Source organism: Bubalus bubalis, chromosome 10 (genome assembly GCF_019923935.1).
Source record: "Bubalus bubalis isolate 160015118507 breed Murrah chromosome 10, NDDB_SH_1, whole genome shotgun sequence".
Classification (NCBI taxonomy): domain Eukaryota; kingdom Metazoa; phylum Chordata; class Mammalia; order Artiodactyla; family Bovidae; genus Bubalus; species Bubalus bubalis.
Window position 1 is genome coordinate 14,670,280 of NC_059166.1, and position 27,882 is coordinate 14,698,161.

The 27,882-nt window shown below is 38.1% G+C and overlaps 1 protein-coding gene across 16 annotated transcripts in view; it reads left to right on the top strand.

Moving 5' to 3' along the window:
* SYNE1 (spectrin repeat containing nuclear envelope protein 1) overlaps nt 1–27,882 on the top strand; it is a 494,933-nt gene that overhangs the window by 173,962 nt on the left and 293,089 nt on the right. For all 16 annotated transcript variants that reach the window (XM_044924087.2, XM_044924084.2, XM_044924085.2 and 13 more), the window contains 14 exons: nt 4,116–4,274; nt 4,469–4,677; nt 5,657–5,765; nt 7,842–8,006; nt 9,576–9,743; nt 11,190–11,360; nt 12,166–12,306; nt 16,112–16,272; nt 18,210–18,360; nt 21,493–21,720; nt 22,106–22,204; nt 24,044–24,231; nt 24,628–24,751; nt 26,957–27,123. In XM_044924087.2, coding sequence (XP_044780022.2) covers nt 4,116–4,274; nt 4,469–4,677; nt 5,657–5,765; nt 7,842–8,006; nt 9,576–9,743; nt 11,190–11,360; nt 12,166–12,306; nt 16,112–16,272; nt 18,210–18,360; nt 21,493–21,720; nt 22,106–22,204; nt 24,044–24,231; nt 24,628–24,751; nt 26,957–27,123 — 2,240 coding nt within the window. The remainder of the gene's footprint in view (nt 1–4,115; nt 4,275–4,468; nt 4,678–5,656; nt 5,766–7,841; nt 8,007–9,575; nt 9,744–11,189; nt 11,361–12,165; nt 12,307–16,111; nt 16,273–18,209; nt 18,361–21,492; nt 21,721–22,105; nt 22,205–24,043; nt 24,232–24,627; nt 24,752–26,956; nt 27,124–27,882) is intronic.

Here is a 27,882-nt window from a genome sequence, read left to right on the forward strand (position 1 = left end):
ATTACCATCTTTCTAAATTCCATATATATGCGTTAGTATACTTTATTGGTGTTTTTCTTTCTGGCTTACTTCACTCTGTATAATAGGCTCCAGTTTCATCCACCAAATCAGAACTGATTCAAATGTATTCTTTTTAATGGCTGAGTAATACTCCATTGTGTATAGGTACCATAGCTTTAAAGATTTTTTTAAATTTATTTTACGTGTGGTTGCACTGGATCTTCTTTGCTGCATGTGGGCTTTCCCAAGTTGCGGTGAGCAGGGGCTACTCTCTAGTTGGCAGTGCACATGCTTCTCACTGCAGCAGCTTCTCTTGTTGAAGTGCTCAGGCACTAGGGCACTTGGCTCAGTAATTGTGACACACGAGCTTATTGCCTAGTGGCACAGGGGATCCTCTGGACCAGGGATTGAACCCATATCCCCCATTGGCAGGCAAAGTCTTTAACCACTGGACCACCACGGAAGTCCCGCTTTTCCTATTTTTAAGTATTATCAATTTCATTATATTACCTAAGAGTATGCTTTCTTTTCCTGATTATTTTTGGGGATGGGAACATCAAGGCATTTAACTTTTTTAGCGACATTTCATAAACTCTTCCCATCTTAGTTATGTTAGATATGCTATTGAAATGACAAGAAATGTTTCTTATAATTTCAGTAGCATGGTGTATGAAATATATCATATGTATATGAAATATATATTCTGTATTCATATTTCATATGAAAACATCATATATATACATTATGTATGAAAGTGTGAAAGTGTTTAGTTGCTCACTCGTGTCTGACTCTTGTGACCCCATAGACTGTAGCCCACTAGGCTCCTCTGTCCATGGAATTCTCCAGGCAAGAATACTGGAGTGGGTAGCCACTTCCTTCTCCACGGGATCTTCCTGACCCAGGGATAGAACCCAGGTCTCCTGCATTGCAGGCAGATTTTTTACCATCTGAGGCACCAGTGAAGTCCTATATATTATATATATTTGTATATAAAGTCTGCAATTATGTACTATATATAGATAGGTATATACATATATGGTCATGTATGGATGTGAGAGTTGGACTGTGAAGAAGGCTGAGTGCCGAAGAATTGATGCTTTTGAACTGTGGTGTTGGAGAAGACTCTTGAGAGTCCCTTGGACTGCAAGGAGATCCAACCAGTCCATTCTGAAGGAGATCAGCCCTGGGATTTCTTTGGAAGGAATGATGCTAAAGCTGAAACTCCAATACTTTGGCCACCTCATGCGAAGAGTTGACTTATTGGAAAAGACTCTGATGCTGGGAGGGATTGTGGGCATGAGGAGAAGGGGACGACAGAGGATGAGATGGCTGGATGGCATCACTGACTCGATGGACGTGAGTTTGAGTGAACTCCGGGAGTTGGTGATGGACAGGGAGGCCTGGCGTGCTGCTATTCATCAGGTCGCAAAGAGTAGGACATGACTGAGTGACTGATCTGATATATACATATAGATGAGTGTGTGTGTATATATATATATATATATATATATGTATATACACGTATATGTTGGAGGTTTTTCAAGGATTTTGCCATCTGGTTTAGCTTGTTATTATCTGAAACATATAAATGAAAACAATTTATTGGTTAAGGATTCAGTGATGAACAAAGCATAATCCTTCCCCCCAGAGAGCTTAGACTCCAGTAAGGGAGATAATTAGTTGCAAAATAATAAAAGTACAATATATAATAAGTTCCAAAAAGTGTAAGTAATACATTGATGAAAGCTTTGAAAGAGAGAAGTGGACCACTTGGACAGCAGACAAGAATAAGGCAGGTAATTAGTTTTGAGCTAGGGCCTTAAAAAGCAGCAGAGATCTGGGGGCGGCAGGGAGGAAGAAAGCAAGCTGGAGGGTGTGCCAGGGGCACGCGGGTTCCACTGGGCTCAGTGTGACTGGAGTGTCTTGGGTGCACTTGTGTGGAAGCCGACTTCAGAATCTGCATGACAGGGGAAGCAGCTGTAGGTGACGGGGCCCTTTGAAGGTGTCATCCTTGGGGCAGACTGGAGGAAGCTACGCTAGCAGCAGACTCACAAGTTATGCTCTAAGGAAATATTGAGTGGTGAATTTCATATGTGTTAGCTGAAGGAGTCATGAGATCCAGAAAATATGCAGCTGGAACACTCTCCATCAAGTTGTGTCACTTTCTGGATTTTGTTTTTCTAACCTCAGTAACATAGGCTAAAAATTTCAGCCCTTTGCATAAGAAAAACACAATTAAAGAAATACCTTTTAAAATAGATAACCAACAAGAACCTTCTATATAGTACAAGGAACTATAATCAATATTTTGTAATAACCCATAAGGGAAATAATCTGAAAATATATATATGTGTGTGTATATATATATATACATGTATAATAATTGAATCACTTTTCTGTACACCTGACATTGTAAATCAGTTCAGTTCAGTCACTCAGTTGTGTCCGACTCTTGGCGACCCCATGAATCGTAGCACAACAGGCCTCCCTGTCCATCACCAACTCCCGGAGTTCACTCAGACTTACGTCCATCCAGTCAGTGATGCCACCCAACCATCTCATCCTCTGTCGTCCCCTTCTCCTCCTGCCCCCAATCCCTCCCAGCATCAGTCTTTTCCAATGAGTCAACTCTTCGCATGAGGTGGCCAAAGTATTGGAGTTTCAGCTTCAGCATCATTCCTTCCAAAGAAATCCCAGGGCTGATCTCCTTCAGAATGGACTGGTTGGATCGCCTTGCAGTCCAAGGGACTCTCAAGAGTCTTCTCCAACACCACAGTTCAAAAGCATCAATTCTTCGGCGCTCAGCCTTCTTCACAGTTCAACTCTCACATCCATATGTGACCACAGGAAAAAACCATAGCCTTGACTAGCCGGACCTTTGTTGGCAAAGTAATGTCTCTGCTTTTGAATATGCTATCTAGGTTGGTCATAACTTTCCATCCAAGGAGTAAGCGTCTTTTAATTTCATGGCTGCAGTCACCATCTGCAGTGATTTTGGAACCCAAAAAAATAAAGTCTGACACTGTTTCCATTGTTTCCCCATATATTTCCCATGAAGTAAATCAGTTATGCTTCAATAAAAATAAAAAAGAAATACCTTTTTACTTGCTAAATTTGAATTTTTTAAAATAGATGCTTACAGAAATCCAAGCTTTTAAAGATGTCTTTGAGGTTTAACATTATCAAAAATGTACTGTGGAATAGAGACTATAATTGAAGGCTGTATTTTATTTTACATACACACACACATACATTCAACTCTCTGAGATATAATCTGTCCTAGTCTTTCCAAAGCCTTAACTCATTTTTCTCATCAGTTATTTCAGTGTTTTATGTTAATCTTTTAAATGCCATAGGAGACAAGTAGGCTAAAAATAAATTGTACAACTAAAGGGAATGATGAAGCTTATACTTGTATTAAAGAAGAATGTAAAACATTTCCCATTGTCAGGGTGCCATTGTTCGTGTGCTGGCTTGCTTGTGTTTTCTTAGTGTATGCTCCGAGGAAAAGAGGAGATGACAGGTGGTCAGAGCCGTGGGCTGCTTAATCCTGGCTTTTTCACTAATAAGGTTTCCTTGTGCGCCCCCTCAACCCCTGTGTAGTGAACATAATATCTGTCCTTCCTACCACATAGGGCTGTTGACAAAATTTAAAAGGACACATGCCAGGGAGAGGGAATATGGAATCAGTATGTGATTTAGAATCAAATCCAGCTTTTCTACTTAACCTTGAGCCTCAAGGGTCTGATCTTTAAAATAGGAATATTAATACCGTATAGGGCTATTAAAGTTAAATAGGATAATCACTGTGGAAACACCCAACTCACAGCAGGCTGAAAAGCTTGGCTGTGGTCCTGGTACTTGGAAAAGTACAAAGCACAGAGTCTCAATGCTGATGATAAGGGATTAAGTCACATTTGTGCTAAGTTATCCAGGTGGCTCAGTGGTTAAGAATATGCCTGCCAGTGTAGGAAAGGTCAGAGAGACAGGTTTAATCCCTGGGTCGGGAAGATCCCCTGGAAGAGGAACTATCTCATATTTTCTGCCACTTCAGTGGGAAAGGTACATGATCAGGAATGGTATCTTATTTTCCGGATTCTTCCTATGGCATGCAGGATCTTCAAGCAGAAGCTCCATATCATTTGCTTCATCTGAAGATTGAGGTGGAGAAGAACAGGTTCTTAGCTTCTGTGGAAGAGTGCAGAGCTGAGCTGGACCGAGAGACCAAGCTGGTGCCCCAGGAAGGCAGCGAAAAAATCATCAAAGAGCACAGGGTATGTCCCAGGGAGTCCCGGTGTCCCTTCAAGTATATCACTGATGCTTGTGTTTGGGTCTGAAAACACTCAATAGCTTAATTACTTTATACTGCTAGACTAGATGGGAATCAGCCATGAAAATATGGCAGTATTGTACAAGAAAATATGGCAGGATTCTCACAGAGATCATATAAATGTTTATTGCTCACTAGATTTTCTTCAGTGACAAGGGCCCTCACCATCTCTGTGAGAAAAGGTTACAGCTCATTGAAGAACTGTGTCTGAAACTTCCAGTCCGGGATGCAGTCCGGAACACACCTGAGACCTGTCACGTGACCCTCAAGGAGCTCAGAGCTGCTATTGACTGCACCTACGTGAAGCTGGTGGGAGACCCAGACAAATGGAAGGACTACACGAGCAGGTAGTTGTGGGTGGCTCCCAGAGAAGGACGTGGTCTTTCATAATTATTTTAATTCTGACATTGTTGCAAAACAAGTCATGAAATATGTTTCATCTTAAGCAATGAAGAAAATCAGATGGTATGATTGTGTACATGCTCTTGTACAAAAATGCTTCATTGAATTTAAAGAATGAGCTTCAGTTAGAAAACTGAAACGGGGCTTCCCTGGTCGCTCAGCTGGTAAAGAATCTGCCTGCAATGCAGGAGACCCCATTTTGATTCCTGGGTCAGGAAGTTCCCCTGGAGAAGGGATAGGCTGCCCACTCCAGTATTCTTGGGCTTCCCTTGTGGTTCCGCTGGTAGAGAATCCACCTGCAATGTGGGAGACCTGGGTTTGATCCCTGGGTTGGGAAGATCCCCTGGAGAAGGGAACAGCTACCCACTCCAGTATTCTGGCCTGGAGAATTCCATGGGCTATATAGTCCATGGGGTTGCAAAGAGTCAGACACGACTGAGTGACTTTCCCTTTCACTTTCAGTCAGAAACAAGAGTGAAGCACATTACTTCCAGGTGACCCAGATGTTGTCTCTTTGAATCAGAATTAGGCAATCTCTTACATTCTGATTTCCTCATGTCCCCGCCAAAGGGACTTCTGCCTCTAGTGGAGACCTATGAGGAAAGACCTCAGGTGTACCTTCCTTGCTTCCATATGCCCAGACTCTGAGATGCATTTTCTCCACCACTGAGGTCCATCTGCTCTGCTTCCCCTTTGGTTCAAGTGACTGAGCCCAGGGGTAGCCTCTCCTGCCTTGAGCTTCATGTGGAAGGAACCATTGTAGGGAAATTTGTTAATCAGTTTCCTAATGAGTTGAAAGAAATGTGTTAACCCATTTTCTCATCAGTTGATTATCAAATGTCTATGCATAAACTCAAAATAGAAAATGTATTCTAACTCTGGGCATATTTTCTCCCTTTAATAAGAAAATACCTGTTATTTCAGAATTTCTGAGTTCTCCTCTTGGATATCTGCAAAGGAGACCCAGTTAAAGGGGATTAAGAATGAGACCATTGATACTGCTAATCAAGGAGAAGTTAAACGTGCTCTGGAGGTAAGTTCTGGGCCACTTTTTTTGTTACTAGAAAACAACTATTAATAAAAAAAAAATAGCAACAGTCTAACTGATGTCTTGTTTTCTTTCTATAAAAAAATTGACTTCCTGAAAATTGTCTTAAAATAAGTCTCCCCCTGTTACTGTGGAGAACTGTAGGGGTGTTCTCTATGGAATCATTGTTAGCTCTGAGATTTAGTCATGTTCAGTGGTGCTTCTAATGCCTCTTTAGCTAATGGGGAATCTTGCGAGGAAAATTGTATGCGTGGGCGCACAACACAGTGGAGATCAAGAACAGTCATGGAAAACAAGAACACTGCAGGTTTTTGTACATTTTCAGCCACTCAAAAGCTGGGTTACAGAAGATGAAAGAACTGGGCATGGTCTCTAAGCATCGTTTCTATGTCACTTGCAGCTTGGGTTGGATCAGTCCCTGTGAGCATGGGTACCGCCTGATAAACCCAGCCAGGGCGACAGAACCTCAGGCCTGAATCCAGTTTGCAGTCTGTGAATGGCACACAGCAACCCTCTCCCTCTTATCTTGGCTCCTGGCTTTGTAGACACACGCTGTTGTGTATGTTATTTATCTTTCGGTATTTTGAACCACTGCAAGTCACAGAGTTGTTCATGAGAATATGTTGTGTTGATTAGTCGCTAAGTCATGTCTGACTCTTTTGCGACCCCATGGACCTTAGACCACCAAGCTTCTATATCCATGGGATTTCCCAGGCAAGAATACTGGAGTGGGTTGCCATTTCCTTCTCCAGGGAATCTTCCCCACCCAGGAATTGAACCAGAGTCTCCTGCATTGGCAGGTGGGTTCTTTACTGCTGAGCCACCAGTGAAGCCCTGATAAGAATGCATTTCCCTTCTATTCCCATCCTCTGATTTTCATTTTTTCCCTATTAAATTTATAATCCCTTGACATGCTAAAAGTACTCAACAATACCATGTCCGTCTGTAGACGGATGTCTATGTTTGCTCTTGGTTGATGTTATAGTACCAAAAAGTTCACATCTCGGAATGAAGAAAGCATTTGCTTCTAAAACCAACTATTTCCTCTATAGGTACTGGCCCTGTAAGACCCTCTTGTAGCAACACAAGCAGTCAGAGTCCACAGCTCTCAGCTACCCAAAGCAGGTGCAGGAGGGAGAGACAGCCCCAGGCACCATTCCCCTGGTCCCCAGTCCTACAAATGCTGATGCCTAGGGTCTTTCTGGTATCATCTTAGCCAGTCAGTCTTCTCTTCCTGGTTTAGAGCTGAGCTCCTGTTCGTGCACCTTACTATCTGGGGTATTGACTTCCAAAAACCAACCAAAGTAAAACATAAAATATGAGCTAATGAAGTGAAAATAAATCTTTGTGCTCAGCTGCTCAGTCGTGTCTGACTCTGCGGCGCCATGGACTGTATCCCACCAGGGTTCTCTGTCTGTGGCACTTTTCAGGCAAGAACACTGGAGTGGGGTGCCATTTCCTACTCCAGGGAGCCTTGCTGACCCAGGGATCAAACCCGCATCGCTTGTGTCTCCTGCACTGGCAAGTGGATTCTTTACCACTAATACCATAAATCTTTAGAGCATCCATAATAATATTCACCAAATAAATTCTTCAATAAAAGAAACCCACTAATTTAAAAAAGGACTCTGTCACTTTTTTTTTTTTTTTTTTTTCAAAAAAATACACTGTTCCTTCCAGCTCACAGAAAATACGGTGAAAAAGTATATGTTATAATTTCCAGTTCTGGTGTCACATATTCTAAAGTACTTTTGGAAGCATCTTTGTGTGATCAAGGAAATATCTGTAAATATGTAGATAGTTACGGAGGGAATTTTTTGGTGTAGAGAACACTGATTTTACACATCAGGTTTTGGCATTGGGGAAACAGTTCCTTCTAGCATTCATAGACTTCGGTTAAAGACGTGAACAAAAAGTGAAATAAGCAGGCACTGTGTTGGTGAATGAATTTCTGGCTCCTCTACCTCCGTGTTACAAACCTTCTTAGGTTGAGTTCTTTTGTGCTGGAAAGTTATGATTCACAGTTTTATTTTGCTCATCAAAAGTGTTCTTTCATTCCAGGAGATCAGAAGTGGTATTACCAAAAAAGGGGAGACTCTCAGCTGGCTGAAATCCAGGCTTAAAATTCTGATTGAAGTTTCTTCTGAGGATGAAGCCCAAAAGCAAGGAGATGAGCTGGCAAAATTATCTAGTTCTTTCAAGGCTCTCGGGACTTTGTTGTCAGAGGTAAGCTATTTATTCACACGCTAAACAGAAGCTCTGGCTGAAGAGTCTGGAAGATTCCTTTGGGTTTCAGTTTAACAAATAATTTTATTTAAAATGTGTATTAATTGTTTAAACCAAATGGTTATAACAAACACTTATGTATATGAAGATTGGTGGGGAAGATGAGCAGAATCTTTGCTTTGGTAGTCTGTGCCATTACTGGATATATTATTAATAGTTCAGGTTCACCATCTATGTTTAAAGTGCAAAGCTTCTAAATCCATACTTTTACTAGAAGCATTATTTCATGGTCAGTTTCAGGTAAATTACAGAGGTTAAGAACCCAGGTTTGAGAGTCAGACAAGCCCACTGGTAGAGGTTAACTCTGCTACCCCATTTCCTACTTAACCATGAGCTTAAAATGGATAAAAATACCCCAAAAGTTAACTTCAAGAATTGAATGCAATACTGTATGTAAAGCACTTAGTACAGTGCCTGAAGTGAAGTGAAAGTCGCTCAGTCATGTCCGACTCTTTGCAACTGCATGGATTATATAGTCCCTGGAATTCTCCGGGCCAGAATACTGGAGTTTTGGGTAGCCTTTCCCTTCTCCAGGGGATCTTCCCAACCCAGGGATCGGACCCAGGTTTCCTGATTGCAGGCAGATTCCTTACCAGCTGAGCCACAAAGGAAGCCTGTACAGTGCCTGAACAGAGTTAAATAACTGATGCTGTGCTGCGCTCGGTTAGCTCCAACTCTTTGGGACCCCATGGACTGTAGCCCGCCAGGCTCCTCTGTCCAGGGAATTTTCCAGACAAGAATACTTGAGTAGGTTTCTGTTTCCTACTCCAAGGGATCTTCTTGTCCCAGGGATTGAAACTGCATCTCTTGCATCTCCTGCATTGGCAGGAGGATTCTTTGACCACTGAGCCACCTGGGAAGCCCAAATAACTGATAGCTAATAATAGCAACACGTTCATGTTGAGCCAGCAGGCTAGTAAAATCCCTTTTAGGCAAGATCTACTCACTTTAAACTTCTTTATATACATTTCAATGTTTATAGTCCTTTGAATACTATACAAGACCATCTATTTCATTTCTAGTAAGGCCACATTTGGCTTCCCTGGTGGCTCAGCAGTAAAGAATCCTCCGGCAATGCAGAAGCTTTGGGAGATGCGGGTTTGATCCCCGAGTCAGGAAGATTCCCTGGAGGAGGGCATGGCAACCCACTGCAGTATTCTTCCCTGGAAAATCCCATGTACAGTGGAGCCTGGCAGGGTACAGTCCATAGGGTCGCAGAGTTGGACACAACTGAAGCAACTTAGCATGCACACACAAGGCCACATTTACCCTTAGCAAGAATATTTTTACTGACCCAGTTGTCCTACGAATCTGATGACTTTGTATTTTGGAAGATAATGTAAGAATGTAAAGTACAGCAAATAGGTATCAGGATTTCTTGAAATTGTTTATAAACTTGCATAGAAAAAATAATCATTTGGCTGACATAGTTCCCTGATTCTGAAAGATCTGAAATTCTCTATAGATGTTCCTAACCTAACAGTTTGATTGATTTTCATGAAAATCTAGGTTGAAAAGATGTTAAGCAACTTTGGAGACTGTGTCCAGTACAAAGAAATAGTCAAAAGTTCCCTGGAAGAGTTAATCACTGGCTCTAAAGAAGTCCAGGAAGAAGCCGAGAAGATCTTGGACACTGAAAATTTGTTTGAAGCACAACAACTACTCCTTCATCACCAGGTAGAATGCCTCTTTACTCTGGAGCATTTACGCAAAGTCGATTAGTTACTGAGAACCAGAAAGATAAAGAGTAAGGCTCTCCACTGACTTGAGCGGGGAAGATGGGGAGCTTGGGAAGGAACTCAGTCGAATAGTTAAAAGAACTTGGCACTTCTGTTCTCTTTATTAAATAGTAAATATTTCAGAATATCTTGCAAGAAAAATTCTTAGCCAGTGTGATTTGATGATACTAAAATGTTCAAGGAATATTGTGGAAGGAAAATTGATTTAGCTATGAAAACTTTCATAAAACACTAAATTATCCTTTTCTTAATAGAGAAGGAAAGCATAAACAAACTATCTCATATTTGAGATGACTATTCTTTTATTATGTTATAATCCTTGATCTTCAGTTTACAACATTGAATACATCCTGGTTTGGGAAATTATAACTAACATGAAGTACCAGTCCTTTCTAAAGAGTGTGCTCCCACAAAGGATTAAAACTGGAACCAAAGAAGCTCTGGTACATGTATTGATAATTAACAATTTTAATCAGCTTTACTTGTCAAATTCAACAGAAGTGAAAGTATGATTCAAATTAATCTAATGGCAGAATTTTAGCTAACTTAATGTATAGGAAAATGTTAAGTAATTGTCTAGTAATAATATATCAAAATGGAAGTTGCATTGAAGTAGTTGTAAAAGAGCAGCCTTTAGACTTCAAAAAAATGCTTAGTGCTATATTGTTCTCAATCACTGGTAAAAGTGTTGTTTGGGTTTCAGTTTACTTTAAATTAGAGAAATATGAAATTATAGATATTCACAGTAATATAGTAATATTAAAACTCTTCATTTCTTGAACCAACTACTTGGTTATATGGTGTGTTTACTCTGTGAAAATTCATAAGTTGTATTTTGAGATTTGTGTACCATTTTTGTACATCATACTTCAATAAAATATTTATTTTAAAACACATCTTTCCTCAGATATCTTAGCATATTAATAATACTGAATATACCTTGGGCTTAAATCTCTTCATATTAGCATTTTTAGAACATGATTGATTTTTAAAAATTGGAATTGGGGCTTTGTGTTTTTAGGCAGAATATAGTTCTTCAGGGAGAATTATGTCAAATGAATAGTTTTGCCAGATTCCATCTGGGTTATTGCATAAAATATTACATGTTGTCTAAATCTGCACACAATTAAAACACTCAGGCCAAATTAATTATGTTGTTTCCCATTAAAAAACATAAAATATTTATAAATAATGCCCATCTTTGACTATCACAGAGCCTTCATTACCATCTTAACTATCCATCTTAAGTTTAAAATGCAGTTTAGGTCCCTGCTCAGGAGATTTTACCTTTCTGTACCTCCATTATAGCGTGGGTGTTTATGTCCCTACTTAGTTGCTTAAGAGAGTTAACATTTCTATCCATCTGTTGAACAAATGGTTCCAGCAAAAGACAAAGAGGATCAATGCAAAGAAGAAGGACGTGCAACAACAGATCACGCAGGCTCAGAAGAGAGAAGGTGGGCTGCCTGGGCGAGTCCAAGAGGAGCTGCAGAAGCTGGAGAGCACCCTGGACAGCGTGGAGCACAGTCGGGAGAAACAGGAGCGCCGCATCCAGGTAGGAGACCGGAAGTTACATTATAGGCTGCATTAACTTCCGGGTCACAAGTTACCTCTCCTACTAGCGGGAGCGAATATTTATTTTTCCTGCCTCTGAGGTGCCAACGTTCAGTTAAACACTTCATGAGTGCTCTCTTTTAATCATAGCATCAGCTTTGTGAGATGGGTACTGTAATTAACACATTTTTCAAGAGTGGATGCTTAAAAATAGAGAGTTTGAGGATATTCCCTGAAAATCAATAATAAAGCTAGTGTTTGAATCCACTCTTGTTTGAATCCAGAAATTTGTTGCTGGATAATTTCACTTCTCTGGACAGTCCAACAGTCACATCTTTATGATTTGTTGTGCCCTTAACACATACAAGTTAATGTGTTCTTGGATTTTTACTTCCACCTATTGACTGCCCACTACTGTTTCCGAGTCTCTTCTCTCTCCCTCCTTCCTTCTGTCTCTCCCTTCTCTCTTCTATCTTCCCTTTACTCCTTTATTTTCTTGAGACACATTGAAGAGTTTCTTTCCTTTGTCCCATACCTACATTAAGTAGTATCCTTGGATTCATAGGGCTTTGTAGCAGATAGAAAATTTCGAGTCCTGGGCCACATATTCTTTTTGTAGGTGAACTGAGACTCAAGAAGGGAAATTCTTATAGAAGATATAAGGATGATGTTTAGTCAGTGTAGTCGTTTGACTGGAACTGAGAGTTAACTGGAAGTTCACAGCCTAACGAATGAAAATGTGACTGTATTTTGTGAGGCATTCTGATAATTCATAACATGATATATTGTTATTTTTTCAAATTCAGGTCACATTAAGAAAATGGGAGAGATTTGAAACAAACAAAGAGACAGTGGTCAGATACCTTTTTCAAACAGGTTCCAGCCATGAGCGCTTCTTGAGTTTTAGCAGTTTGGAAAGCTTATCTTCAGAATTGGAACAGACAAAGGTATATTGGCAAGACCATATAGTCTTTTGGTACCCTTAATTCCCATGAAAAGCTGTTTCTATTTCATCGTGTCATTAATTATTGTAATTATTCATTTAGTCAATTCTTATTGTTTATGGTTCACTCTTCAATACATTGGTCAAGTCACTCTGGGGAATGAAAACATAAATAAGATTTAAACATCAAGATGTAAGAGAAAGTTTTCATTAAAGTGGAAAATGATTAGTTTCCTAGTAGATGGAGAAAGTTCTAAAACCTCTTTCTGAAGGCAGTGATATTTTTAACTGAACTTTGAAGGGCAGAAAAAGACACAGAAAAGCAGAGTTTGGGGCAGAAAACCAGCATTTCTGTAACAGGAAACACCATGAAGTATTAAAGAGTGAGAAATGGGAATTCGCTGTTGTAAAGCAGAAACAGAGAAGTGAAGTTTTAAAGGAAATTTGCACTGCATCACAAAGATTCTTGAAGGTCTCTAGCATTACTCTCTACCCTTAAAGTTTTGTAAGAAAGAGTCACATGACCAGAAGAGCTGTACTTTAGGGAGATGAGTTTTTAATCTGGTGTAGAACTTTGAAAGGGTAAAAGTCTGCAGTCATGGGTTCTAATTATAAAGTCATTCATTGCTTGTGTACATGAACAGGAACATGAATTAGGGTAATGGTTATGGCAGTGGATATATAAGGACAGATATAAAAGGGACAGAGTGAAAGAAGAGAGGATGATACCCAAGGTTCTGAGCCTGACAGAGATAATGGTAGCAGGACAGGAAATTGGGTTAGCTGTTAGTAGAAGAAGATGAACAAGTCACATTTACTATTTGCTGATCTAATTAGTTGATGGCTATCATTTTCTTTAATCACCAAAACAGTCCTTAGAGATAGGTACCATTATTAATCACATTGTATAAATGAGAAGATACAGGGTACAAAATTGTTACTGAATTTATCCTAGATCTTGGAATTACTAATTGGTGAGGCTAGGATTCAAACTCAAGAGCTCTGAGTCTAGAGCCCATAACCTCATATATAACTGTATCATATTTTCATTAAAAAAACTGATCTACTTTACTGGTTGTTTCTATATGCTGCTGCACACGTGTATGACAGCTGGAATAATTGTTCTCTATTTCTTTGTTTACTTGTTAATGCAGCTTTCATGCCTGTTGTAATCCTTGAGTGGCTATACTGAGGAACTTGAGGGTTTTCTGTCTGCCACTGCGTGTTTATAGCAATGTCGTGTTTAGTCTTCATAACAAGGTTTTACTTGATGAGGAAATGGGAATTCAGAGTTATATGGCTCAAACACCTAAGAGTTATATGGCTGAAGACCTAGCTGATGTCAGAATCCATTCTCTCCTGCTGCTTCCTGCCACCACTCATGTCTTCTTGGGATTTAGAGATAAAGCCTTATGAGAGTATTCTAGTTTTATTTAACTTGGTTTTTATCAGCATCATTCTGTTCTCCAGATTCCTCTGCACTGTGCTTTCCCCATATGTAGCTCCCACAGAATGCTCTTAGATTGAATGTGTATTTTTGTTGTTGTTCAGTTGCTAAATCCTATCTGACTCTTTGAAGCCCCATGGACTGCAGCATGCCAGTCTCCTCTGTCTTTTACTGTCTCCTGGAATTTGCTCAAATACATGTCTACTGAGTTCATGATGTTGTCTAACCATCTCATCCTTTGCCACTCTCTTCTCCTTTTGCCTTCAATCTTTCCCAACATCATGGTCTTTTCCAATGAATTAGCTCTTTGCTTCAGGTGGCCAAAATATTCAAGCTTCAACTTCAGCATCAGTCCTTCCAATGAATATTCAGAGTTGATTTCCTTTAAGATTGACTGGTTTGATCTCCTTGCAGTCCAATTGACTCTCAAAAGTCTTCAGCACCACAAGTTGAAAGCATCAATTCTTTGGAATGTATATAAGCATTTTCAAACATAACTCTGCCTTCTCCATTTTTTTTCTGGGTTCTGAAAAACACCAGGAGGAAAAAACACTATTTTACACTTCTGATTTTATTCATGGGGTTCTGCTGTTATTTACAGTTTCACAGTTGAATCTGCAATGACTCTGAGTTCACATATAGTGATAGCATTTAATAATTTAATAAATGCTTATAACCACAGAATTTAATGTTGTGACAGTACATACTGTATTTTAGGATATTATAAATCTCTCTGTCATAAGAGATTATGACTTACTGATCTTTTATTCTTTCAAATTGCAGGGTACTTCTCTGAAGTAATATTGATAATTTCTATGAGGACGTTAAACCTTTCAAACATGAAGATGCAATAGTATTATGTAGTAACTATCATATATTGCATTATGTAATAATTCTGAGAGATGCTATGTAAGAAAAGGCAGCTATCAGAAGTTTTATTTTACAAAATCATTTACATTACCTATTTAAGAGAGAGGAGTTTATGATCAAAATGTAAATCTTCTCTGATATAATCCAGGAGAAGAAATGAGATGCTAAGTTACTCAAAATTGTCTCTGGGTTTACCTTTCCTAATTCAGTATTCAATACATTTACCTGGCAAAATTGAGACAACTAAAATTTACTGATACCTCAAATATATTAAGTTAATTTTTGAATTAAGGTAGTTCACTATTATTGAAAATCAGTGTGTGAACTTCATAAATGGTTTTGTCCTCAATTTTATGTGCTGGACATTAAAAAAATGATAATAGGTGCCTGTCAGAGTGCCAGGTACTTAAAAATGAGGTTACTAGTGAAATGCTAACAGTGACCTTAGTGAGAACAGTTTACTATCTGCATTTTATGTAAAAGAGCCTGAAAAATAATTTGTCAAAGTCAAACAACTAGTAATTAGCAAATCCAGAATCCTAGTTCAGGTTTGACTGGTTCAAAATTTTTCTTCTTTCCCTTGTGTAGTATGTGGATATATGGTAGATAAGATTTAACAGCATCAAGATCAGTTTATAGATCTTTTCAGAAAGCTAGTTAACAAAATGTTTCTTTAAAGATCAATGATACTCTGTAATGACCAAAATATCCTTCAGTTAAATAAACAAGTATTTATAGGCACTGGTCTAGAGGTCTGTTATCTTTATGACTGAAAAAAAAAAAAAGCAATCACTGTTGTTGTTGCTGCTGCTGCTGCTGCTGCTAAGTCGCTTCAGCCGTGTCCAACTCTGTGCGACCCCATAGACATCAGCCCACCAGGCTCCCCCGTCCCTGGGATTGTCCAAGCAAGAACACTGGAGTGGGTTGCCATTTCCTTCTCCAATGCATGAAAGTGAAAAGTGAAAGTGAAGTCGCTCAGTCGTGTCTGACTCTTAGCGACCCCATGGACTGCAGCCTACTAGGCTCCTCCGTCCATGGGATTTTCCAGGCAAGAGTACTGGAGTGGGTTGCCATTGCCTTCTCCAGTCACTGTTGACCATGGCCTAACTAGCCTGCAACAAGCTGATATAGGCATACACAAGTTAATTATTATCATGCAGCTAAGAATTTTAAACAGTAAACACAAACCAGGTGACCATTGAGTCAATGTTTTTTGGGGAATTGTTGGATAAATATGAAAGCAGTTCTCTAACTATGAAGGTCTAGTTGTGGTTTCACTTATATAAAAAGAAAATAATTTAACAAAGTGTCTATTTTGGCCATAATGAAAATGTCTGTTTTATTGCTAAAAGTATCATATGCCAATATTCATACATGTTTGAATCTATCTATTCATCTCTCCATCTATTCTGGTGAGACTGTATGTTCAGTTTATTTGAGGGCAGAGTTTAACAGAAGAGGCTGCCTTTACAATTATAATATCTTTTTTTAGGAGTTTTCTAAACGCACAGAAGGTATTGCAGTCCAGGCTGAGAATCTTGTGAAGGAAGCTTCAGAGATCCCACTTGGGCCCAAGAATAAGCAGCTGCTTCAGCAGCAGGCCAAGTCAATCAAGGAGCAAGTTAAAAAATTAGAAGACACCCTTGAAGAAGAGTATGTGCTTGACAAGTCCTAGACTTTCTTCTCTGAGATTGTTTCATAACGCTCTTTCCTGTATATTGTATTCAAAACATTCTTTTAAAATCAAAGTGTTTGTGTATTTCAGCATGTTTTGAGGAAGCAACTTGCAGCTCAAAAGAAAGCATCGGCAATAGAGAATCCAGCATCTATAAGTGAGGGACATGGTTTTTGCATTGTAAACTGATTCTGTTCATGAGAAAGCCATATCTATAAAATTCAAGTGGCCTTCGTACACTGGAAAGGAGAATCTCAAAAAAGAATCAATATTTAAAATAATTTTTTTTACTGCGTTATTCTGCTGTCACCAGTTAGAGGGAAGGGTAGATTTTTGGTTGTGTAGATTCTAGGTCTAAACACATAGACCAAGCATCTCCAACTCCAAGAAGCTCACAGAGTTTACTTACAGTGCCTCAGTATTCAAACTGTCACTGATTGTATGCTATTTCCAAAAATTAACTTCAAAAATATATTTTATTTTTAAAGATTTAATGTTTAAATATCTAAAAGAAATTATAGTTTGGCCTGTGGTATCCTGTTATGTACAAAACAGACACACACACAAATTTGGAGGGGATAAACATATGGCCAATAACCAAAATAATATGGCTTAACAGTTCTACTTGAAAGGTTATTTAGTGGCATATCACCAACACATATTGTTTTTAAGGTATAGGGCATAATTTCTAAGATGGGCTTTAAAATGCAAAATTTGTTTTTAATACTATGAATATCTTAAAATTAATATTTTGCATTTATCTAAACTTTAAAATTTGTTAAATAATTTACTTAAAACAAATTGTGACTTAAAATTTTAAATATTATCTATTGGGTAGAAATAGTTAAACAGTTTATTAGAAAGGAAGCGACATCTATCTATATTAGAAATATCCTTTTGAATCTGTATTTCATTAAAAGTTGCAATATAATATAGCTTGCATTACCTGTGCTGATGAGAACATAGGTATATCCAGGGTATACATTTGAGATTGCAATATTATTAAATTTGACAATCATTGATGCCATTGTATTTTCCTGATGTCTTCAAGTGCCTTTTGGTAAACAGGGAAATTCTTTTTTTTAACCCAAGGACTTAATAGTTCAATGATATCCTCTTAGTTTCCTAGTCTTTTTCTAAACTGAAAGCCATAATCTCTTGCTTAGATATGCATAACTACCACATGGTTATATATACATAATTAATATAAACTGGGAACCTATAGCTGGAATTTTATTCACTAGATTTATTACAAATAAAGCCCAAGTTGTCTAAAAGCAGTTAGGGTGCTCATGTACAAGAATTTATAAAGTCTTTTGGAATCAAGATCATCCAGACTCTAAGAATAGCTGAAATTGTGATAGATAGTAGATTGCAGGCTTCACTCTAATAATAGAAACAGTTCCTGCATGACAGCATGAGATTCAGACTACAAGCTCTATCTTGATTCATAGAGATGTATTGTAGAAAGATCTTTGAGTATAAGGCATCACTAAACATCTCTCCTCTAAGAGCAAAAGGACCATGTTGGCAAAAGTGGGACTGTTAAAAACGTTATGTGCTCTGTAATCAAGGTGGGCAGTTTACTAAAATAAGCCTTGGCAACTACTTGTCACATGCAGTGTTTAACTAGATTATACCTGGATTCAAACCGTTTGAACCCAGCAGTATTTTCTTCAAAGCACAGTTCCGTACATAATATAGAGTAGTGCTACCTCATTCTCAGAGGAGACAGGAAGACTTGAGGACTGACTAATTCACATCAAAGGTGCATTTTTCCCCCCTGTTAATAATAGTTTCAGCTTCTATGTGGTCACAGATGTCTTCACTATCCTTTCACTTGGTGATTTAAAGGGCGATGTATTTTTCTCTATTAAAATACTGCATTTTATTTACTTAATTTGGTTAATTTTAGTATTAAAACCATGGAAATGGTGAAAAACAAGTGGGATCATTTTGGCACTAACTTTGAGACCCTGTCCGTCTGGATAACTGAGAAAGAAAAAGAACTCAATGCCTTGGAGACGCCGTCATCTGCCATGGATACACAAATCAACCAAATTAAGGTGACCTGCTCGCAAGTTACATTTACAATCCATCTCTAGCTTTTAAGAGCACCTTTCTTATGTTTCATCAAATGCTATCTGACCCCAGGACAAATCTTTCATTGCTATGTGACTCTATTAAAATTAAATTCACACAAAATGCTGAGCTAAGAGGTCTTGACTGATACTGGGCAATGCTTAATAGATGGAATTATGTATTAATACTGACTGACTTATGCATTCAAAGTCATTCTTGTGTGCAATATCATTAAAATGTTTTTATGGTTACATTATTCTTTTCCTTGATTTTGAATTAGCGCCATTAGAGTCCCCTGTTGATGGGTTTATATGCCATGAAATATATTCATCATCTACAACCTTACTTGTTCTTACTTGTAAGAACAAGTCTAAATGTCTAGCTTAAGTATTGGTAGCATTTACCCTCACCAACCACAAAGAAGCGTTCAAGAAATTGCTTTCTTTAGGTGAAGCAATCAGATTCCATTGCTTTAACACTGGCATTTTTGACGCCTTTTGGGGGTGTGGACCAAGATGTTCTGATATGCTGTCCCACAGTCCTCAGATAACCACGTGTATAAGCTATCATCATCCACTTCATTCAAATAGCGTACCAAAAAAAAAAAAAATGAGCTGAAAGAAATGAATTCTGAGTGTTCATTTCTCTTTCTTCTGTGCTATTTTTACACAACACATTTTCAAACTCCAGCCACTTCTTTTTCTGCCTCAGCTCATTTTTTTGGAATGGGAAAACCCTCTGCCATTTCATTCGATTAAATATAGTAAAATGAATAACAAGGTGAGGGAATGTTTCACATTATGACTCAGAAGAAGTCATTGCCATGTGCACGGTGGGAGGTGCAATATGGTTTAGCTAAGATTACATGCCGGACAGATTGCCTGTCAAACACCTTCTGCAGTCAAGGGTACACGGAGTTTGGTGTCTGCAGTCTAGCTTATGTCCTGCGTGATACACCAGGAAAAACAGATACCCAGCCATTAAGGAATATCCAAGAAATATGTTTAATTTTTAAAACTGTTTGTAAAGTTGCCATTTAATCATTTCCACTAAATTCTAAGAAAACAAACAATAGTCCATTTAAATAGTTTCATCTCAAAATTTTTCTCTCAAAAAACTTTGACATAAACCCTTTTAACTTGTTTATCCTTTCTCTAAATTCACTCTTCTATTTTTGAAACCTTAATTCCACAACTTCTGAAATACATCAGTAACCAAAAGTATCACATTGTTACTTTTTAAGAAACAAAATAATCATGTATTTTATTTTTAAGTGTATAAGCATTCAACTGTGGATTGCCATGCCATCAAGCTAGAAATACATTTTAATATTCTGATATGGCACTTTGAAAACTATCTAAAAATGAATACGAATAACAGGAAAAAATATATTTGCTAGAAATAAGCAAAGATAGAATTCATTGTACAGTGGAATCATAAATTCATGCTCTATTTCCAAACAGAAGACTGGGTTATAGGAAATATTCAAAATATGTTTACACTTGTCATAGTATTTTCACTTTAAAACAGTTTTAGGATTAAAATTAATAACTCATTTGCATGTTACCATGAAGATACCTATAATCTCATTTTTCTTCTTTATTACATGCTGTTCCAGATTGACTAATTTCTTATTCATTCCTAATTGATAACTCCAAAATGATAAGAACATTCAGTGGGCTCATCTTCCATCTTCTCTTCTTGGACTGGAATTTTTTCTGCCACAGCCCAGCAGTATAATTATATAGTTAGCATCTATGAATTTGTTAATGGCATGTATTATGCTGAAAACTAAAAATTTTGATCTTAACTAAGATTATTTCACTAAGGTGTTGGAAGAGCCTACTACAACTATTAGCACATAAAAAATTCAAAGATTATTTGTTGAATTTTTGAGTAACTTTTCCAGAAAAATCATCTTAAAAGACAGCAAAACAAAGAAAGATTGTATCAATGCTCAAACAACAAGCGTCCATTAGCTATATGACTTTAGTCACAAACATAAAAATACAAACAAATAAATGATGTACCCCGGCACTAATCTGATGCCAGTTATTTCTGACTGTCTTCTCTAGACAGAAGTTATTCTTACTCTGTTGCTTCACCTGGACAGAAGTCATATATTTTTATGGGATAACAGTATTTTCTATTTAAATTATTTGGGTTGAAACTTGTCTGGATTTTTGGCTTTATTTTGATTGAATTATTTGGATTTTTTCTCAGAGAAATAGTTTCTCTCTTATACATAAATAAACATCTATGTTTATAAGAAACTTCTGTCCCCAACACACACACACACATACACACGCTGAGTTCTTTCGCAGTTTTCAGTACTCTTTCTGTACTGGCTAATAGATAAAATGTCCTCCTGCCCCAAACAGAAATCATAGTCTGTAGGTTCTTGACTGTCAAGTCCTAGCTAGTGAATAAAGCAGTGATTCCCAGAGTGGGTTCCCTGGGTCAACAGCAGTGTATCACCCCAGAAGTTGTACAGCTGCAAAGTGGGCCTCACCTTAGACCCAGTGAGTCTGAGTCCCTGAGGATGGGGCCAGGTGACCCTAATATATTCCAAATTTGGACATCATTGGCATAAAGACTAGTTGATAAACTTTAAAAGACTGGGTTGAAGCAGAAGCAGAAAAATTTTTTAGCTTGTAAAATATGAAAAACTAAATTACATTCTAGGAAAATTAAATGTATGTCAATGTTAGCATTCCTATGAGTTTGGGAACATACTGCTTCCCAGGCCAATTGGTCAAAATTCTCAACTCATAGAATAAGAAGAGAACTTTCTGCATCTTCAGACAGACAGTAAGAGTTCCTGGGACACATTCCTGCTGCCTTCACTTCAAGCAGGGTGGGTGTTTCTCCTTACTCTCCAGCCAGAGAGCACACCCACCGTCAGCGTGTGTCTTTCCGACTTTGTGTGCCTATCCTTCCCAAACAAGGTCAGGGAACCTGTGGTGTGTGTTTGTAGCTGCTCTACAATGGTGCAAATATGTTGAAATGCCAGTTAAGGAAAATTCTGCTGATTTTCTCTCTGCAGATGATTGTATCATTTCAGGAAGGCAAGCTTGCTCAGCCTACCTTGTCATTTTTCTTGTTTTAAATATTAGGTCATGATTAAGGAAATAGAAAGTAAGATCAGCAGCATTACAGGACTAGAAGAAGAAGCTCAGTCTTTTGCTCAGTTTGTTACCACTGGAGAATCTGCTCGCATCAAAGCCAAGTTAACACAAATAAGAAGATACTGGGAAGAGCTCCGAGAGCATGCACAGAGTCTGCAAGGAATAATCCTGGGACATTTATCTCAGCAGCAGAAGTTTGAAGAGAATCTTAAAAAGGTAAGAATTGGCCCATGCATGCTAAAGTTACCTATTTCACATTGCATTTTATAAATCACCCAGAAATAATGGAATGAGGGAAAAAGACACAATTTGCCAGTTCCTTATCAAGTTGTCAGTGATGATTGAGTGTATAATTTGTATGTAACCTTTTTGGGGAGAATATAAAAATGTCATTATATATTGTGTTCAGAAAGATCTTATGGCTTAATTAGATTTCTTTCAAATAGTGGGATACATTGATTTGGGTTTTTTTTTTTTTAATTTATTTTATCATCACATTGAAAGTTATCCCAAAAAGATAAGCATGCTGTTTCCCCAGCAACCTTTTCTGCCTTGAAGTATGTCTTTCCCACCGTATTTTCATATTTTACCAATGTTTTAGATCCAGCAGTCTGTGTCTGAATTTGAAGATAAACTTGCTGATCCAGTTAAAATATGTTCTTCAGCTACAGAAACATACAAAGTTCTCCAAGAACATATGGTAATAGCATGTTTCAACATTTCTTCTTATTTGTCTGCTCAGAAATGTGATGATTTCTGTTTGAAAAGAAAACAGTAATATTTCTATGACAGTTATATTTGAAAAAAAATTGTATGTTACTTGAGAAATAATATGATCAAATATATTCACTTCATATACTACAAGAAATATAACTATACAAATAAGTTTTCATTAAAAATGTTTGTTAAAAAGTAGTCATTTAAGATATATTTCTCTCGTAATTAAAACATGTAGCTTTTTCAGATTTATAGCTTTAATAAATCCTGTTACCTCTTGCCAACATTATAAAAAATGAAATGTACAGAAAAATATGCATATATTTGCATAGCAGATTTCAGATTTTAACCCAATACACTCAGATGTGCAAAGACTATGTACTCACTGATCTTTTCCTCAATGGCTAGCTTTTTTGATCTGGTCCCTGAACTGATAATCACTGTGAAAGTGAAGTCACTCAATCATGTCTGACTCTTTGCAACCCCATGGACTATAGCTTCCCAGGCTCCTCCATTCATGGGATTTCCCAGGCAAGAATACTGGAGTGGGTTGCCATTTCCTTCTCCAGAGGAATCTTCCCAACCCAGGGATCAAACCCAGGTCTCCTGCATTGCAGGCAGATTCTTTATGGTCTGAGCCACCGGGGAATCCCACCCACTGTGAGATATGTTGCAAAGCAACAGATGCTTCTGGCAGAATTTACAGGAAGGAGCAAAGCAAGGGAACATGGCAAAGAAATACTCAAAAGAAGCGTGCTCATTAACACAAAAAATATGCTGTTGTTGTTGTTTAGTCGCTAAGTCACATCTGACTCTTTGTGACCTCATGGACTATAGCACCCCAGGCTCTTCTGTCCTTCACTGTCTCCCAGACTTTGCTCAAATTCATGTCCAACAAATATATATATGTGTGTATATATATGTAGCATATATATGTATACATATAATCCCTATCATGTGTGCATGCATGAAAACGTATATATAAATGCAGATGAGGGGATGCAGTAATAACAAACAGTTGACAAAAACACAACTGGAATGGCGAGTGGAATTTATATCATTTGAATTTTTATGGTAAGAATGCATTATTTTGTTACTTATACAATTTCTTAAGAAATAACCTCCAAATGAGGAAAAGTAGGAAAATCGGATTTGATGGAATTGTTTTAATAGACAACTAAATTAACAGTTGAGTACAAGAGAGAATAATGCATTTTTTTTTTTACCATTTGGATTTCCTAAACTAAGTTGTGTTTCTCTGTCTTGACTTTTTGACCTATAAAATGGGGGCTAATGAAAGAGCATACCTCTTAGGGTTCTTGTGAAGAGTAAATGAGTTAATGTACATAATGTGCATAACACAGCGCCTGCCACATTCTCAGGTACCTTAATTGTTGTTATCATGGATTCTTGACGTCAGCTATGTCAGTCATAACTTCCCATAGATATTTTTAAATAAAATTACAGCATGTTGCATGTACCTCTTTGTAAAGCAGGAATAGTGTTTTTAAATACTTGTGCTATATCATGAATAACAATTTTCCCATATTACCTAAATCCTTAAGGGAAAGTTAAAATTATCCCAATAGACAGGGACAATTTCTTATTTGGGAAATAGTTTCCATTCTCATCTTTGACTTCTGCATTTATGAAGTAATTGTCACTCTGTCTTGCTGTAAATCACACAGAGAGACATTTTTTAGTACCACAACTGTTTATTGTGACATTGGGGAAATGTTTGGTGATAACTGGTCTCAAGGGAAAATATGGGGCTCCTTCCTTGATGCTGGGACTTTATTGCACTCTTTCGCCCTCACGTCAGGATCTCTGTCAGGCCCTGGAATCTCTGTCCAGCATGGTGGCTGCCCTGTCAGCCAGCGCTCGGAAAGTATCCAACAGAGACTCCTCCATCCAGGAGGCTACAACCGTGCAACAGAGCTATGAGGGTTTGCTGGGTCGGGCGAAGGAGAGACAGACAGAGCTGGAGAATCTGCTGGCCCGCTGGCAGAGGTAAGCAGCCTTCCTTCTCCCATTGGCAGCCAGGGTATCAATAGCTACTCTTCAGTGGAAAATTCTGAACTTTGAGGGATGAGACGCGATCATCCCACATGTAAAACTCCTCAACTCATGTGCCTACCATGGAAAGACACCGATCTTCATCATAAGATAAAGTCCCCTAGTTGTGGAAATGATGCGTGTCTGTCTTTACACATGGCACAGATATAAGCACATGAGCAAGTTCATACGCAAATACAAAAGGAAAGGTTTTTGGACTTTCACACCAGAAAAAGACAACCAACACTGTGGTATTTATCATGGTTACTGTTGAACTCCCCGACTTCAGAAAGGTTTAGTTTTCAAGTATGATAATTTCGCAAGACTGTTTATTATCTCTGCTTTCTGCAGGCTAGAGAAAGAACTGTCGACCTTTTTGACTTGGTTAGAGCGGTGTGAAGCTATAGCCAGTTCACCAGAAGCCGACATTTCTGCAGACAGAGTCAAGGTGGAGAGTGAACTTCAGTCAATACAGGCAAGTTCAAGGAAGTGTGAGGAGAATGAAATGCTGTTTGTCATGGTTGCATTGTAAAAACAAAATCAAGAACAAAACCCTCTCTCAACTTAGCTTCTTGTTTTTATTTCGTGATCCTGAAGAGAAGAACAGCCCTGACCTGAAAGACAAAGTCATGGTGAACTTTGTAATGACCAATTTCCACAGTATACTAGAAAATCCTGTAGCATAATGTCTGGCACTTGAATATAAATTATCCGGTAGGGGAGTTGAAGGAGAAGTGGGTGGAAACATAGATGAAACAAGGTTGATTCTCAGTGAGTAATTTTTTTTTGGCTGCACTGAACTGCATGTGGGATCTTAGTTCCCCAGCCAGGGATCAAACTCATGCCCCCTGCAATGGAAACACAGAGTCCTAACCAGGGAAATCCCTCAGTGAATAGTTTTTGAAGTTGGATAATAGCTATATTCTTTATACTTTTGTATTTGTATAAATTTGGGATAAGTTTAAAAAAAAAGAGAGAGAGAGAGAGAGAGAAGTAATACAATGTAGAAAGAAGTCACAGTAGTGATTATTTTCAAGCAAGACACCAAAAAGTGAATAACCAAAGTACAGGAAATAGAAAGACAAAGAATTCTAGTTTATTACATCTTTTAAGAAGCCAACTTTTTAAACTTTAAAGAATCTCTCAGTATTATGGAAACTACAGACAATGCTACTGATTTCTGGAGATTAATAATTTGCTTTAAGTGATGCTATCTGTGCCAGAAAATTCAACAAGCAAAATTGCTTCAACAAAGAGATTTATTGTGTAACAGATTTGCACCCCAACTTTCTCCCTTCCCCTTTTATAAAACACTTAAGAGGAAAATGGATTCTTTTACTTTTCATAATTTCTCCTCTAAAAATTCCATCAGTGCACATCTGTAGCTTCTGGTCTTATTCCCCCAACTTCAGATGTTCTCCTACTTTGACTTTGAGGGTTTCCCGTGCTCTTGGTTCTCTTGCCTTTCTAGTTTATTAAACACAATTTATTAATGCAGTAGTTCTGCATTAATCTCCCCAAAAGTCCCTGTTCAGAAGTCTCTGGTGACTGTCCTGTCTGGATAATCCACAATCCACAATCTGGTGTTTATCTTCTTACAATTAGAGTGTGGGGAATTCTAAGAGGGAAAGTCATTGCTCCTGTTCATAAAATTATCTGCCCATATCAAAATGTATTCTTACGTGTCTCTAAATGGAAAACAGGTCTATTCAAGTTAAAGACCTATAAAGGGGGCTGCAGGCCCACATACAGGAACTGTGTCAACTAAGCTGCTCCCTGCCCCAGTCTGAACCTTCCTTGTACGTTCCAACCTCCTGGCCTCGTGTCCTTCAACTTACTCAGATTCTGCTTTGTTATCTTTCCTGGCTTCTGTAGACAGTCCTTCCTCTGATACCTTTAGCAATTTTGCTTTTATCGCACATGTGACCTCCCTACAAAGTGGAAAGAGCATCATCTATGTGCCATGCTACAGCTGTCCATATGGTGCCTCCTGTTCTGTTGTATGAAAATAAAATGAAGAGCCTTTAAGCTCCCTGCTTTGGCCTAATGTCATCTCTAAACCCAGAGACTCACCGTGTTCCCAGTTCCTAGACTTGCACCTCTGTCACTGTTAGATATGCATTGTTTCTCCTCGGCAGTAGTTATTCTTTGATTCTTTTCACCTACTCAGTTTCTTTATTCTGAAAGAAATTCTACAGCTTCTAAATTTGCCTAACTTAATATAACTCAGACTGTTGGAAAACTAATTCGGGTTTCAGAAGCATTTTTAACATTGCATTAGAGGTTGTGCTGTGTGCTCAGTAGCTGAGTCACGTCCGATTCTTCGGGGCCCCATGGACTGTAGTCCTCTGTCCATGGGATTTTCCAGGCAAGAATGCTGGAGTAGGTTGCCATATCCTTCTCCAAGGGATTTTTCCCAACCCGGGGATCAAACCCTTGTCTCTGGTGTCTCCTGCATTGGCACATAGATTCTTTACCCCTGAGCTACCTGGGAAGCCTTGCATTAGAGGTTAAGTGGATCCAATTCTAAATCAAGGGGTAAAAACTCTTCTTAGCCTGGTCCTAATGACCTCCATTTTTCAAGAACACAAAGCCTTTAGACAACACCTACCTGTGTCATGTGGTCCTTCCTGGTCAGTCTTGTTAGGATGAAATCTGTAATCCATTCTTTTTTTCTCAGGTGCTGCAAAATGAAGTTGTGTCCCAGGCTTCCATCTACAGCAACCTATTGCAGCTAAAGGAATCCCTCTTCTCAGTGGCCTCCAAAGATGATGTGAAAATGATGAAACTACAATTGGAGCAGTTGGATGAGAGATGGCGAGATTTGCCCCAGATAATTAGCAAAAGGTTGGGGTTCAAACAAACTTCAGTATTGCTCATTTTTTAAAACAGTGAGCATATAAATTAAGAAAGCTTAGTTTTGTTTACTTTTACTTAACCCCATTATTTGAGCATAAAGAGAAGAAAACTAATCGTAATTTATAAATCAAAGTGCTTAAAACTAGTATTTCAGATGACCCTAAATTCAAAATTTTAGTCTTGCAATCAAGGCAAATGATCAAATTAGTTGAACGATATTAAAGAGAGTAGGATTACTCATGTTTTAATTATTATTGCTCAAGTTGTTTATATATATAGGAAAAAAATGGTAAATAAAATTTTACCTCACATGATATTTCTCAACAGAGGATATGTATTTTTCCCATTTCATTCCAGTATTATAGAGAACAGGAAAATTATTATTATCACATTAAAAGGAGACAAACATGGATTAAATCTTAACTGACTGGATGGTTAACAATTGACATCTACATATTTCTAATATGCCAGAAAACAAGTTTTTGTCTTAAATTGGTATTGATTATCCATGTAATGTGGAAAAAAGCAGTTAACCTTTTTAGTCAATTTTTAATTTATTTTTTCAGCAAATATTTACTGAGTTTTAATGAGTAGCACACTCTTCCATGTGCTGAGGTTAGCAATGTAAACAGAGTTCTGCTCTTTAACTCTGTGGAGCTTGTATTTGTTCTGTTGTCTATTCATTCATATATTCAGTTAGCAAATGTTTATTGGGTACCTGTTGAGTATGAGACAACCTATCAGACA